Source organism: Suricata suricatta, chromosome 13 (assembly GCF_006229205.1).
Source record: "Suricata suricatta isolate VVHF042 chromosome 13, meerkat_22Aug2017_6uvM2_HiC, whole genome shotgun sequence".
Lineage (NCBI taxonomy): Eukaryota > Metazoa > Chordata > Mammalia > Carnivora > Herpestidae > Suricata > Suricata suricatta.
This window is the reverse complement of record NC_043712.1, coordinates 66,195,110-66,208,810: the sequence shown is the minus strand read 5'-3', so window position 1 is coordinate 66,208,810 and position 13,701 is coordinate 66,195,110. Positions and strand designations below refer to the sequence as shown.

General features: G+C 43.8%; 1 protein-coding gene across 7 annotated transcripts in view; it reads left to right on the top strand.

Moving 5' to 3' along the window:
* The window catches only part of NTRK2 (neurotrophic receptor tyrosine kinase 2), a 337,321-nt gene that overhangs the window by 128,798 nt on the left and 194,822 nt on the right, over positions 1–13,701 (top strand). The window contains exon 15 of one of the 7 annotated variants that reach the window (XM_029919712.1): positions 5,066–10,137. The exons of the other annotated variants lie outside the window; for them this stretch is intronic. Coding sequence (XP_029775572.1) covers positions 5,066–5,103 — 38 coding nt within the window. The 3' untranslated portion in view covers positions 5,104–10,137. Of the gene's footprint in view, positions 1–5,065; positions 10,138–13,701 lie in introns of those variants that run through there. 7 annotated transcript variants of the gene reach the window in all.

Here is a 13,701-nt window from a genome sequence, read left to right as displayed (position 1 = left end):
TTAATTGTGCAATAGGTTTGGGTTTCCTTATACATGCAAGCTTTGCCAAGAGCTTTGTGTTTCCTGCTCCAGTTTTTCAGCTAAATTATGTAAAGTCAAACCAGAACTTTAAAAAGCTTTGCTGACCATCCTTAGCCATTTAATTTTAGTTGTTCCTCTTAAGCTAACAAATGGACAACAGTTTTCTTTGTCCAACGCCCACAATGGTTTTGATCATCACAAGAATTAGAATAAACTAAGTCTAGCACCTTTTCTCTTGGAGCTTAAAATGCTTCGGGAGGTACTCACTGGGTGACCACGTGTCTCACTGTAACCTTCAATATACTTGTGAGTGAAGATGTGATTTTATGCAGGAAGGTTTGAAGCGATTTGCTTAGCCCAGTTCCCAGTGAGAAACAATAGATCCTACCTTGTTTTGTACAACTCTCCTCCCCTCCATTTTGGTTATGTTATCGAGTACCTCAGAGTTCTTCAATAAACTCAAAGTTTAGACATCACTATCCTGAAATGCAGAATTTTGTTCAGCCTTTGGTATTGTGCAAGGCATTGTTGGCACAGAAGGTGGATAGACACCTGTCTTTGGCCTCCTGTGGCCTGCAGTCTTGGATACAGGGAAGTAGACAGAAAAGAGAAAGATGCAAGTTTAAAAAGGTACAAAATAAGGCCATGTGAATGAATGGAATAGAATGTCCTAGAGGTTAAGAGACCAGTCAACTAAATACTCTCAGAAGTGGCTTAGACCTTTGCATGGACCTTCAGGCATGGTCAAGGCTTCAACAAGAAGAGCTTGCTTGGTAGAACAGCATCTTAGGGCAAGAGGAGGCCTGTGGACAAAACATATCCCTGGGAAGGGAAAGAGGAGTCTGAAGGATGATGAAACAACTTCCGGAATGAGCACAGAGAAGAAAGCACCAGGACCTGGCTTATAAGTTGGGACATTTTCACTACAGGTGCAGAGGATGCCATGTTAAAAGAGGGACCAATGACCCAGAGATTCTGAGTTTAGATTTTGACTGTTGGATTCCATTGTTGGGTGACCTTGGACACATCATATTGGCCATGGAGGTTGAGTGAGTCACCTATAAAATAAAAAAGGCAAATGGCAAGGGACAATTGATACAGCCACCAACAGATATTAAATAGTTCCAACATATCAAATTAGGACGATTGGCATTTAAGGCCCAGTGCTGGAATGAAGCATGTTTGCACCTGGCTCAAATCTACCTTTATGACAGAAAGCTGTTTGCACCCACTGTTTTCTAGGCACCTGATGTTATGAGAACAATAGGAGTTTATTCTTTGATTTTACCCAGTAGACATTTTCCAGAAGGCACAGGAAGCGTTTGCTTTGCTCTCCGATGAAGGTGAGCTACACTGCCACTCTGGCCACCATCCGGTCTCCATCGTGGCACCATGCCACGGACGCCCAAGTTGGCAGTTCCCTACTTGAATTTTCCAAATGAGATAAGATTTGCTGTTTTAGACCAACAGCTGCATCTTTCTTTCGTTCCCTTTGCTTCCTTTCCACTCAGCAGTTTTCCTTTTTGCTCCAGATAAATTGCTGCTAATTTAAATGTACTGCAGATCCTTGCCATTTTATGGCTGATTGCTTCTGAGTTATAGGAGGGAAATGTGCGCACGTTCAAATATAAATACATCTAAATGGATCGGAAGCCAGTGGTAACGAAAGCACAGCGCTTCGCTGACCTTCAGCTCCCCCACTCCAGTCCATCCCTTTGAAGAGGTTAAAGAAATCAGCAAATAGCAGAGACTGGGTTTTAGGGCACATCCGGGGGTTTTTCTCTGCTTTCAACTTTACACCGCATTTCTGACAGCACCTGCTTTATCCTTGTTCTTATTTCGATCAGCTAGTGCAAGCAGCGGTGGTGACAAAGTTTCTCTGAAGTTTTTTTGATAAAGGAGCCGTTCTCATGATAACTTCCATGCACCATCGGAATGCTGCAAATCCTTAGAATGTCACATTGTCAAAATATCTATATTTCAGGCTCAGAAGCTAGACAGCTCGTTTGGCTGCTAAAGCCGCAAGATGTTCAACCATTTGTTGTGGTCTAAAAACTTTCCCCCTCACTAGGAGAAAATAATTATCTATTGTTTTATATCATTTTGTGGCCTCTTTCTTGAGTTTCTCATCACATGAGTGGGCAGAAGTCTTGAGATCCTGGTGGGTAAGTTGGGGACCTGACTGAATTTTGCTATCAAGCCCTTAGAAATGGGACGCACTGGATACATTTCCTTATAAAACAGACGAGTCTTGAAATCAAACTGGTTTTTCAATATAGGGTGGCGTATCTTTAGTGTATCAACAGTTTGTGAAGATCAAGTGTATCCGAAAGGAGGCTGACTTGCCTTCCTTGAGGTGGGGGTGGGGGGAGGTAGTAACAGTTTGAATGCAGACACTGCACATGGTTTATCATTGCGACAGACTGCCTTTTCTTTACATGGAAGATACTGCCTGTGTTATTTTGGTGGCTTTATTCCCTTCATTGCATGGGTCGTGTGGAGCTGGGGTTCTTTGAGAAGGACACATCCTGAAAGGCAAAGCAGAAGGACGTTGAGGAGGGACACATGACATCAGTTTAAAATAGGGGCGAATGTACTTGCAGCCTGAATGAATGACAGTCCAAAAGAGCTTGCATCGAGCAAAGCAAATTGTTTCCCAACTATAATAAAGAGCTTGGCCGGGGGTGGGGAAGGAACATGGCAACTAGAGGCAAAGGAAGGAGCACCTGGGTGGCTCAGTGGGTCGAATGTCCAATTTAGGCTCAGGTCATGATCTTGTGGTTTGTGATTCGTGAGTTCGAGCCCCACATCAAGCTTGTTGTTGTCAGCCTGTCAGCACAGAGCCACTTCAGATCCTCTGTCCCCCTCTCTTTGCCCCTCCTCCACTTGCACTCTTCCCCTTCCCCCCAAAAAATAAATATTAAAAAAAAAAGAAAAGAAAAGGAAGAGTGGTGGGTGTCCTGCTGTAAACTCTCGGACATGAGTAAACTCTTAAGAGTTCCTATTCCATAAACCCATTGGAAATAAGGCTTACTTTAACAGTTTAATCTGTTCTATTATTATTATTATTATTTTCAAAATCGAATGTGCAGAGAAAGAAGTATATTGAATCAACAAATCTTTTGGTCGGGGGGGGGGATGATGTCTTCTGTTTGCATCACCAAGTTCCTTCTGTTTTTGTTGGTAAACTTGATATCCTAACATTAATCCTATTGTTTCCATGGGAAGGAATTGGAGAGCCACCCTCTTACAACGGGAAGGTGTTTAGTTAATTTGGTGTCCTTGTCCTATGTGCTTTACAGTGCGCCCTTAAGCCAGTGTGGCTTATGTTTGCCTGGAGGCCAAACTTCCAGAAAAAGAGACTAGAGTCTGAAATAAAGGAATCTTCATCAGTACCACTGTGTGCTTCCTAAATTCTCAGCGCTTTGTGGGTGATTAAATTCATAAACGATGTTTGGCATCTACACCGACTGCTTCTCCTGAGGCTTGGAAGGGTGGGAGACAAAAGTGCCATGGAAATTAGGCTTCTTAGACTCTTTTAGGGTTGTTGTAAATGATGATACAGATTGGTGGCAGTAATTACGTCCCTGGAGGCAGATGACACCAGCGCTTGGCAGACCAGACACCAGGGTGAGGAGATCCAGAGTCTGGAGGGTTGAGTTTAGAAGTGTCTTCCAAAGCTGAACTTGCAAACGGCGTGGGGGTTTCTCCCATGGCATCATCTAATTGTCACTTAGGGATCTGATGAAGAGGCATGAGGATTACACACGGGATTATATGTAATGGATTTCCCTGGGCTCCCTGGGCTTGCTGGGCTTGCTGGGTGTTCCTGGTCCAGTGGGAGGGATCGTGTCCTCTTTGTGGTCACATGGCAGGGTAGCTACAGAATCAGAGCTCCTGGGTTGAGGTCTGATTTCCGTCACACACTTGTTGGGCCTCTAGCAAGCTGCTTTGCTCCCAGGGCCTCAGTTATCTTATCAGTAAAGTGGGTGTGTTAATGGAACCTACCTCATAGGGTTATTGTGAACTTAAAAGGGCTAATTTGGACAAAGGCCTTAGAAGAACACCTGACACCCAGCGGATTAGCTGTTATTTATCGTGCAAGCTGCTTACTCATTCTTTTTTCATCTGTGGGGCAATTAAGTATGTGAGGTCAAGGAATTCCATTTTCTTTATTTTTGCATCATTTTTTGTAGTGTCTACTATTTGGCCAGTGCTCAATAAATGTTTGCAGGATTAATCAATATTAAGTGTTATATGTTTTATGTATTAAATATAAGACATACAGCATATGTCTTATATACACAATATATAAATACATGTAATGTACCACATGTTGTATATGTATATATGTCTTATATATGCAATATATATACACATGTACTATACCACATGATGTATGCTGTATGTCATGTTATATAATAGATATTCCATCTATCTATGTCTGCGTGTCACATATATGGTATGATACTATTGAATTTAGGCAATTAATTGATTATTTAATATTAAGATTCCTGAAGAAGAATCTAAACCTTTGCATGGTCCAGTGTTTCACACTAAAGCTAGCCAGTTCTCTGATCTGGCTGCTGAGTAATTAAACAGATATTTTAGAAGTAGTTTGGAGAACTTAAGTGGGGAACAAAAATCAGGATTTGGGGTAGCTGTTTGTTGTTGAGTGTTATTTTTTCCCCCTATCTATAAAACTTCTCCAGGGGTCCTCTCTGTTGTACACAGATTTCTCCTCCTTAAATTAAGATGTTAACATCCGATACTGTTGTAGGTGCAAACTGTGTGCAGAAGTCCTTTGCATTTCTTTCCTGTGTTTTCTGTAAGTTTAAAACTACATGGCTTGATAATGAAATTCACATTTTCTCCCAATTTCTGTTGTTACCCTATGTTACTTTATGTTTGGAAAGCCGATTCCATGTTGTGTCTTGATTTTGATTATTTATTATGTTCTTTTAAAAGTGATTATACTCGTATGTTAATTTTCATTGACTTTTGTTTTGAGCATGACTTATGTTTTATTTTGTGTTTCCTTTAGGTTTTGTTTTGTTTCATAAGATCCCACTGGATGGGTAGCTGAAATAAAGGAAAAGACAGAGAAGGGGGCGGTTGGTGCTTGGTGGTGGCTGCCTTGTAAGCTGGACTCTTGGGACGGGCACTGGCTTCTCCCGGGAGACGCCGCGTAGCGGGGGGTGTCTGGTAGAGGAGACGGTGTTTCAGGAGGTGCCACACGAGACCTGCAGCTGTCGCGAGCGGTGTTTGGGGAGCGCCACGGCAGAGGCAGCTCACAGGCAGCTAAGCAGACACTCAAGAAAACATCTTAAATTAATGCTTCTCTTTTGTTTTTACAATTGTTCAAATACAAAACTGAAATGGAATTCCGTTGGATCATGCTTGTCTTCTGAAAGGCGTGCTGGTTTGACCATACTGGAAATGTATTGATTTCTATTGTTTCTGTTGATTAAAGGTGAACTGCAAAGGTTAAAAAAAAAAAATCGAAATTTAGGGACAGGTATAAGAACACACTAACAGCCTAATCTCCACTTAACACGTAGTTTAGCATCGTTTTCCGTTGACGTTTAATGAGAACTGAATTCAGAAAGTTTCACTTTTCTGTCTACAGCGCAGAGACTAAAAGAGTTAAGGGCATCGCTGTGGGGACCTGGTGATCCCACTGAGAGGTTCTTCCCTTCACTGGCAATAAAAGTCCAGAGTCATGCAATCAATGCTAATGATTTTTCTAAAGTTTATTAGCAGGCTGGGGGAGAAAGCAGCTCTGCGGTTGGGGGCTATAGATTTAAGTTAGGCATAGTCAGTTTCAGGATAACTGAAAGAGTGAAATAGACACATATGGTGTGTATGTCCTTTTATTCGCCCCCTGCGATCCACCTGCTTTTTAGAAGTTTCCTAGTGAGAAGGCCGCAGTATCTCATGCTGTTCCCATGACAGAACTACAGCTTTTCTACTCTGAAAAGGTCTGCGGGCAGAATGGCTGGCCTGCTGGGAGCAGGAGACCATATTCTAAGAAGGAGAGTCCCCTACTACATCCTACACTACTGCTGGTTTCCACGGGCAGGAAGGCTCTTCCTGACCTCAGCAGCACAGAGGTAACGAGTATGTATGTGCTTTCTCGTGTCCAGCCTCATTGCTGAGAGAGAAGCCTTGGAGCTACAGAATCCTGCACCCCAGCCTCAGTCCTGGCATGGACACCTATGTCACTCACCTGGCCATTGCAGTGACCTTTGCTTTGTATCTGCCAGGTCGGATCGTGTCCTGCAGCCAGCTTCAGCTGCCCTTGACCGGTCTCACCTCACACTTTTCTTGTTTAGGGGGACTTAGGAGCCAGGCCTGGAGCATTTTGCTTAACAACAGGATCAGCTCTGACTGCTAGGGCATGTTCATGGACGCCATGGCTGGATTAGAAACTTACTGACGTCTTGAAAAAAAAATTTTTTTTTTTTTTGGAAATAGCTACTCAAGTTTTGCAGTTCAGCTTTAAGGATTTATAGATTTTTAACTAGTTCAACATGTTTGGAAACACTGTTTTGCATCCTGTATAACCAAAGCACTAATCTTAATAAACCAGGATCCTTTTAGGCGCTGACTGATATAAAACGATGATCCATGATGAATATTTTATACTGTTATCTTTTACATTAGCCACTAAATATGTTACTGCTTGATACAGACACTTCACAGAGTCCTACGGATTACAGCATTTAACCTGGCTACCCCATACCCGTGCCTGAAAGAGGGGCAGCTTCTCCGAAGCAGACACAGGCTGCTTGTTCTCAAACGTTTTCTTTCCAAAGACACATTTGAGTCGGAGAGCAGCTGGCCCTTGGTGGGGGCAGGGGAGCCTGAAGCATCTCTAAATTCCCATTTTCTTGCTCACTGCTAAATGACAGTTCCCATCACTACTTAGATTTTGATCTTTCCCAAAGCTGTTGATTTACAGAGGCCAGCTAATGGCAGAAATCATGAACCCAGAAAAAAAAAGGAAATTCACACTGGGAGCCCAGCACTAACACCAAGCATTCTTAAATACCGGCCATTCGGTACAAGTTTTATTTATTTATTTATTTTTCAAAAACTCTTTTATATTTTATTCCATGGAACCAGAAAAGGCAATGAATTGTTTAAGAACTATTTTGTCACATTGCCCAGATTGCAAAGGAAAAAAAAAAAAGAATATTTGTACTCAAAAGCTAGATTTCCAAGGTAGATTTTTGTTTTAAAATGGAGAGAAGTGGACAGATAAGGCAATTTAATATATCAAAGAGCAGTTGACATCTCCTAGGGAACCATGAAAACAGCAGGCTATTAGAAAATTGTTTCATATGGTTCTTGTGTTCCTTGCTTTTCATTTTTCTTTAATCCCTGAAGACCACAGTCACTGACATATCTTCTCATTTCTATACTCTGGACCACCCTCTTTCATCCTTTGCTTTTTTATGTTTCCTACAAGAAATCTTTGTACAGCTTCCTAACAACACCTACCATGTAGTTTTTCAGCATTAGAAAAGGACATGAGGCATCTTTGTTGAAATCAAGTCTGTTGCCTCCAGCCCCCGCGAGGGCCTAGCGCTTCAGTGCCGGGCAGGTGCCCTTTGTAAAGGACATGCGCTGGGCGAGCAAACACCACCCCTGCAGAGAGGCAGGGTCACCCAGCCTCAGCCAACTCCTGCTGCCCGGGGAACGGGGGCCCAGTCTCCCAAATCTTCTGAGTTTTTAAGAGAAACTTGAAATCTGTATCTTTTTTTTAATGTGAAATGTCCCTATTTTTAAAAAGTTGGCTCAGTTATTTTTAAAACATTATGTAGGCCAACAAAACAACTGTGGGCTGCCAGTTTGTAACTTTTGTCTTAAAGCAACATCATTGTTCTCTCACTGTTTCCTACTACCTTTCCTTTGCAAACGCATTTCCCAGCATGGCCGTGGAGAGCTTTCTCACCATGGAGGCTAGCGCCCTGCTGATCTACGTGTCACTTACCTGTGGGGCTCTCCTGTGACTTCTGCTAGCGGGAGGCTTGGCTCTGTCAGGGCTGCCTGGGACTTTCTTGTGGCACTTTTCCCTCCGGCCCGATTGGCCCCACCTCTGCTTGGCCAGAGACAACCTAGCAAGCGCTTCCTCCTGTTTTATCTGACATCACCTTCCTGTCACCAGTGTCTGTGTCACCCGACCCACTTGGGGGTAACTGGGTTCAGATGGGAAAATACATAGTCCTGTTCATGGGTCCTTAATGTACCTGTGTGGTCATTGGCAAACAGAAAACAGGTGTGCCACCTCATGAGGTGTGGCTCAGGTCCTGTACCTTGAATGAGGTCCCCCTGAGAAGCCTATAAGGCAGTGGGGACAAACTCAGAAATGACACTGGCATTCCTGGTGATACCGGTTTGAGGCCAAAGAAAGTGCATTTCCCAACAGAAAAAAGGAATCCCCACCTATTTCAGAGACCATCGATTCCGGGGTTTTCACTCCTGGTCTTCCAGCCCAGACCCATATCGGTTTCTACCCACTGAGTGTCTTTACAAAAGGAGAAGGAAATAGACCCAGCACCACCCCACAGCATGGAGTGGAGAGGGGCTTGGCCTGAAGCTCACGCAGAGAGGTTAGGGCTCAAGGCTCTGCCTCCCACAGAGCAGAGGTCCAAGGCCAACAGGCAGAAAGTCAACTCTAGGCCGAGTGCCAGGGCGAGCATGATGAAGGTGCTTCTGCTTGTCTCTCCTTTTCTTGTGTTGTGATCTGCTTCACATCCCTGACTTTTCTGCTTCTCTCTCTAGCAGTCCAAATGGACTCCATGACAAATGGAAGGTTTGCTTTTCTTTGCTTTCTTGGTTGCTTTGCACCCACTTTTTATGTTCATTGCAAAATGGGACCAAGCACGAATGGGGCCTGAAGTTACTTGTCTCGTGCCACCAAGTGGCGGGATGGGGCATTCTTGCACTGTTCTCGTGCTTCTGTCTAGAGCTTCTCCCTGGTTTTCACCCAGTCCCCTCACACAGCAGTACCCGCTCATTTCACTCAGTTCGCCTTGCGTTGTCCAGACCAGATGTAGAAGGAGAGCCACCGGAGAGATGGGACTCTGTATCATGCAGGGCCTTGGCCGGGTGGCTGCGGCCAGCCACGTAGGCCATTCCCTTCCTGTCATGCCAAGGTCAGTAGGGCCCCCTGGGCTCCCGCAGACTGGACTCTGAGGAAACCGGAATGGAGGTCGCCGTTTCATTAAGTGTGTTCCGCTGTGCTCTCATACCTACAGGGCCCATGAGCCATGTCAGGTCTGCTCAAGGGCACCTGGGAGGGCTAAGGACTCTCCTGGACAGGGCAAGAATATAATTTTCTGTGGGGTGCTGCCAGATGGAATTAAGTGAACAGAACTCCCACCCCAGAGAGTGACATGAAAACAGTTGTCACAGAAGGCGGCTTTCCACTCCGGCTGGCCCATTTCCTCATCTCGGTCGTCAGGGACAAGGAGCCCTCCCGGCCATCTGATTCTGACAGTGAGATCACTCTGGGTTTAATTCGGCTGCAGTGGGGCCTTGGGATGGTCATTAGCGAACATCCAAGATGGGTTGCTGTTGGCTGTGTCCGAAGCCTTAGTTTTCACGGGAAAAAAACATATGTGAGAAGCAAAGAAAAGAACAGAGATTTTCACCCCCTATATTTTGAGACAGTTTATTTACAAATGGAGCATAATCAAATATAGAAGAACAAGAGACTCTGTTCACAATGTATAGGTATATCAAATTGTCACGTTGTGTCTTTTAAATACCTTACAATTTTGCGTGTTAATTTTACCTCAATACAATTAAAAAGAAAAAAAAAACAGAAAAAGTAATAAAACATTCTGGAGAAAGAAAAATCCTCGATTCACTTCCTGTTCAAATCCACTTGCTGTAATCCATAGGCAGTCTGTGAATCATAAGCATGTCCCGTTTTCCCCCATAATGTTCCAGGTTTTAAAGTCATTTTTTTCACGTTTCCTGTAAATAATGGATACTCATTTTTATTTTATTTTTAAGTGCTGTTTTAACAATGTGGATAGACCATAAATGTACTTGCTGAATTCATTCATTTTTTTTAACAAGCCAATAAAGTTTTATAATTCATCTCCATGTGTCTTGCATTCTGTGTAGGGCCTTGCATATCTCCCTTCCTCAGTCACATACCGTTACCCCGTGTGGCACTGGCAGTGTTCAAGGAGAAGGTGTCAGAGGAAAGAGTGTGAGAAACATCACTCAGAGTTTTGGAAGTCCCAAAGCCTCTATAGATCTTGGAATACATCTCCTTTCCCTCAAAAGGGACTTGTAAAATTTCCACCAGTGGGAATTACACATTTATTGTTTACTGATTCTTGCATTGGATATGTTTTCATTGGCTAAGAGGCAATCCTAGAAAATAAACAAACAAAAGTCTCGGAGAATTAAAAAAGAAAAAATAACCTACATTCTGTGGGAAAGTCCTTTGGTATTTTAAGAACTTGGAATGACCCGGGTCCCAGCAAGAGGGCACACTCAGTGCTCTGTCCTTCCATTCTAAGTGACTTTGTAGCCAAATGAAAATGACTCGTGCTTTCATGGAGGTAAGAGAGAGGAAGACAAGAGGTCAGAGAGGTACAGTACCATCCAACCACAACTGTCAACGTGGTGGCCACAATTCACAGTCCTTGTCTCCCTCCCCCCGATTGTCCCTTTTTCATGTCTTCCTGTTAGGATAGGACCAAAAAGGAAAGTCTGTAGTACCCCAGCTCAGATTCCTTTGAGCCTGCTTTCACCTTCTGGTAACCTTGAAAGGGTTTTGCTCTACATTGAAGACTTGAGGACTGGAAAAACCGATCCAATGTGACTTGATGTCTCATCAACCCAAGTACACTGACCTCCTCTAAGAGGCTGGTTAGTGCTGGTGACTTGTACTTTTTCTAAATGCCCTGCTAAACAGGTTTCATCGGGTGTTGGAGGTGGTGTAATAATTTGAGACAGTAGACAATGGACCCAGGCTGTGCCGCGTTGAATCCCAGTTATACAAACAAGCTACACGACCTTGAGAAAGATACTTCATGGCTCTTTTCCTCATGAGATAATACTATTTTTTTAATTTATTTATTTATTTTGAGATTGACAGTATGAGCGGAGGAAAGGGGCAGAGAGAGAATTCCAAGCAGGCTCCATGCTGTCAGCCCAGAGCCCTATGTGGGGCTCAAACTCATGAACTGTGAGATCATGACCTGAGCTGAAATCAAGAGTTGGACAGCTAACCGCCTGAGCCCCCCAGGCACCCCGAGATGATAATATTAAAAGCCCCTACTCATGGGGCTCTGATGAGAGTTAAATGAATGCACATGTAGGTGGCCATTGGCCTCACTAATAAAAATACTTTGATGGACTTGGGTGTGCACGTAAGCTCAAGTGTCCCTCAGTAAATGCCCCAGAATCCCAGACTCATCTGTATGTATTGGTCATATGGCGATGGTGTGGGTGCAGATAATGGAGTCCTATGGAAGAGAACTTCGCTCACTGGGTCATTCTGGATGTGGTCCAGGCTGTGAAGCTGTCTCCGGAGTCACAGTGATTTTCCTAGATCCTTCACTCTGCCCAGGCAATTCTTACACATCTTTTCTTTTCAGATTTGATTTTGATAAAGTAAGAGGGTACAATTTGGTTGGACCTATATTATGATGGTTCAGTGAGTTGGAGTGATGCTCTATTGTTTGAGGATTCTGGAAGAAAAAGCATTGAAGGTCATACCCCAGTATGGTCTGCCTCTTCTCACTTTGTTCATTCAAAATTTTGGATCCTTTGAACAGGGTCTACATTAACTTTAGCTTTTCAATTATCCATTTGAAAATCTTTGGAAACAAAGAGGCTGAGAGACTGTGTGAAAGAGAGAATTGGTTTCAAATTCCCTTTAGCCTTGGAGACAAGTGTTTACAGGCAATGAACTACAAATAAGGAGATTACACTTGTCTACTTCCTAAGGTAGTTTCTTGTAGGAGCTCTAGCAAGAATGCATGATTGGCCTCTTTGGATCTACTTCATGTTGGGAGTAATACAATTTTATTTCTTAGAAAATATTTTGTCATCTGGGATTTTTTCTTATTAAATCATCTTAAATAACTGGTGCTGAAATCTTACCCAGCACTTGATGTAAGGCATTTTTGCTGTTGCTGTTATATTTCACATTTTAAAGTGAGATCGACCCCAGGATCTAAATGGTAGTCCTCGAAAGCAAGCATCAGTTTCTCATCTTGTCCCAAGTACTGCGTTAAGTGCTGCGTGTATTAATTCATGATCCTCTCAATAACCACAGGGGGCCATGCTAATATTGTTCCCATTTTAAATGTTAGGAAACTGTGGAACAGCAGGATTGAGGGACTTGCTCCAGGTTACCTAGCCAATGAGTGAACACCAGGACTTGAATTCTGCCAGGCTAGCTCCAGATATGGAACTTGAAACAACTATCCTGTATGGACCTTTGGGCAGTGCTGGGGCTGGGGGGAGGCCAGCGAAGTGCCTGGCGCACCCTCAGGGCTATGCAAGTGCCTAGTGATCACTCCTGCTAGAGGTTGAGTAGAGATTATTGTCATAGAAAAGCAGAATTTAAGGTTAACCTATGACACTGCCAAGGCACCTGCGGCTCCCATAAGCCTCCAGTTATTTGAATGTGCTGCTAACAAAGCTCATGCAAATCCTGACTTTCAGCTGTGTGGCACAGTACTGAGCTGCACACACTTTCTAAATATTACTTCATGAAACAGAGACGTTGCATCAAGTATGGGTTCCTGGCTGATCAGCGAGCGCAAGTCCAGTGCGTGTTTATTTCATCCATCGTAACCAAAGAGTTGTTGGTTTTGACTGTTCTGAGATGCATTTTCTCTGGGCTCTTGTATCTGAGTGCTTACAACTCATTTGAACAGTCCTGACTCTCTGAGGAGTAACAGCAAGGGGATCCACCGCAGTGGGGGTGCTGGTGGGGGTGGGGAGGGGGAGCTTGTCTGAGGATGCAGCGTCCTGCTACCTCCAGAGAGAGCGTCCAGACATCGGAACAAGGTGGTGGAGAAGGTCCGAGTGCTTCTAGCCTCTGAAACACAGCGAGGCAGAACAGGATCTGAGTAGCTCAGTGTTGTGGATGCTCCTGTCCCCAAATATCTCATCGGCAGCCAGTGACTGAAAGAGACTGCTAAGGGCATGCAATGATTTCCCGGTCATTTGGTCGGGTCCCATGTCACAGGGCACAGGACCCCTGGGGCCTGTGTTTACTGAATTAAAATCTCTGCCCAACCATAAACTAATGAACAGTAAATCCTTCCCCCCACCCCCCACCAGCCCAACCTCTTCCTTTAAAATATTGATTGGTTTTCCAGGAGGAAAGGAAAGGTCTCTTTTGTGCTTGTCGCCCTTTCATTTCTTTTTAATAATTCTCATCATACGGTATTTAGTCATGCTGAATTGCTAAATAAAAATGTAGGCCATGGCTTCTTGCTTTCAAGATTAGTATCAGGCTTCAGGTAAGTTCATGCCATTTCACTAAAGACATTTGAGCCAGGGTGAGAAGTAGAGAGTCATCAGCACTGTTTTAGCTTTGGGCGGGGGCAGATGCTCTTAGTTAAAAAAATTTTTTTTAATATTTATTTATTTATTTTGAGAGAAAGAACACAAGCAGGGGGGAGGCGGGCA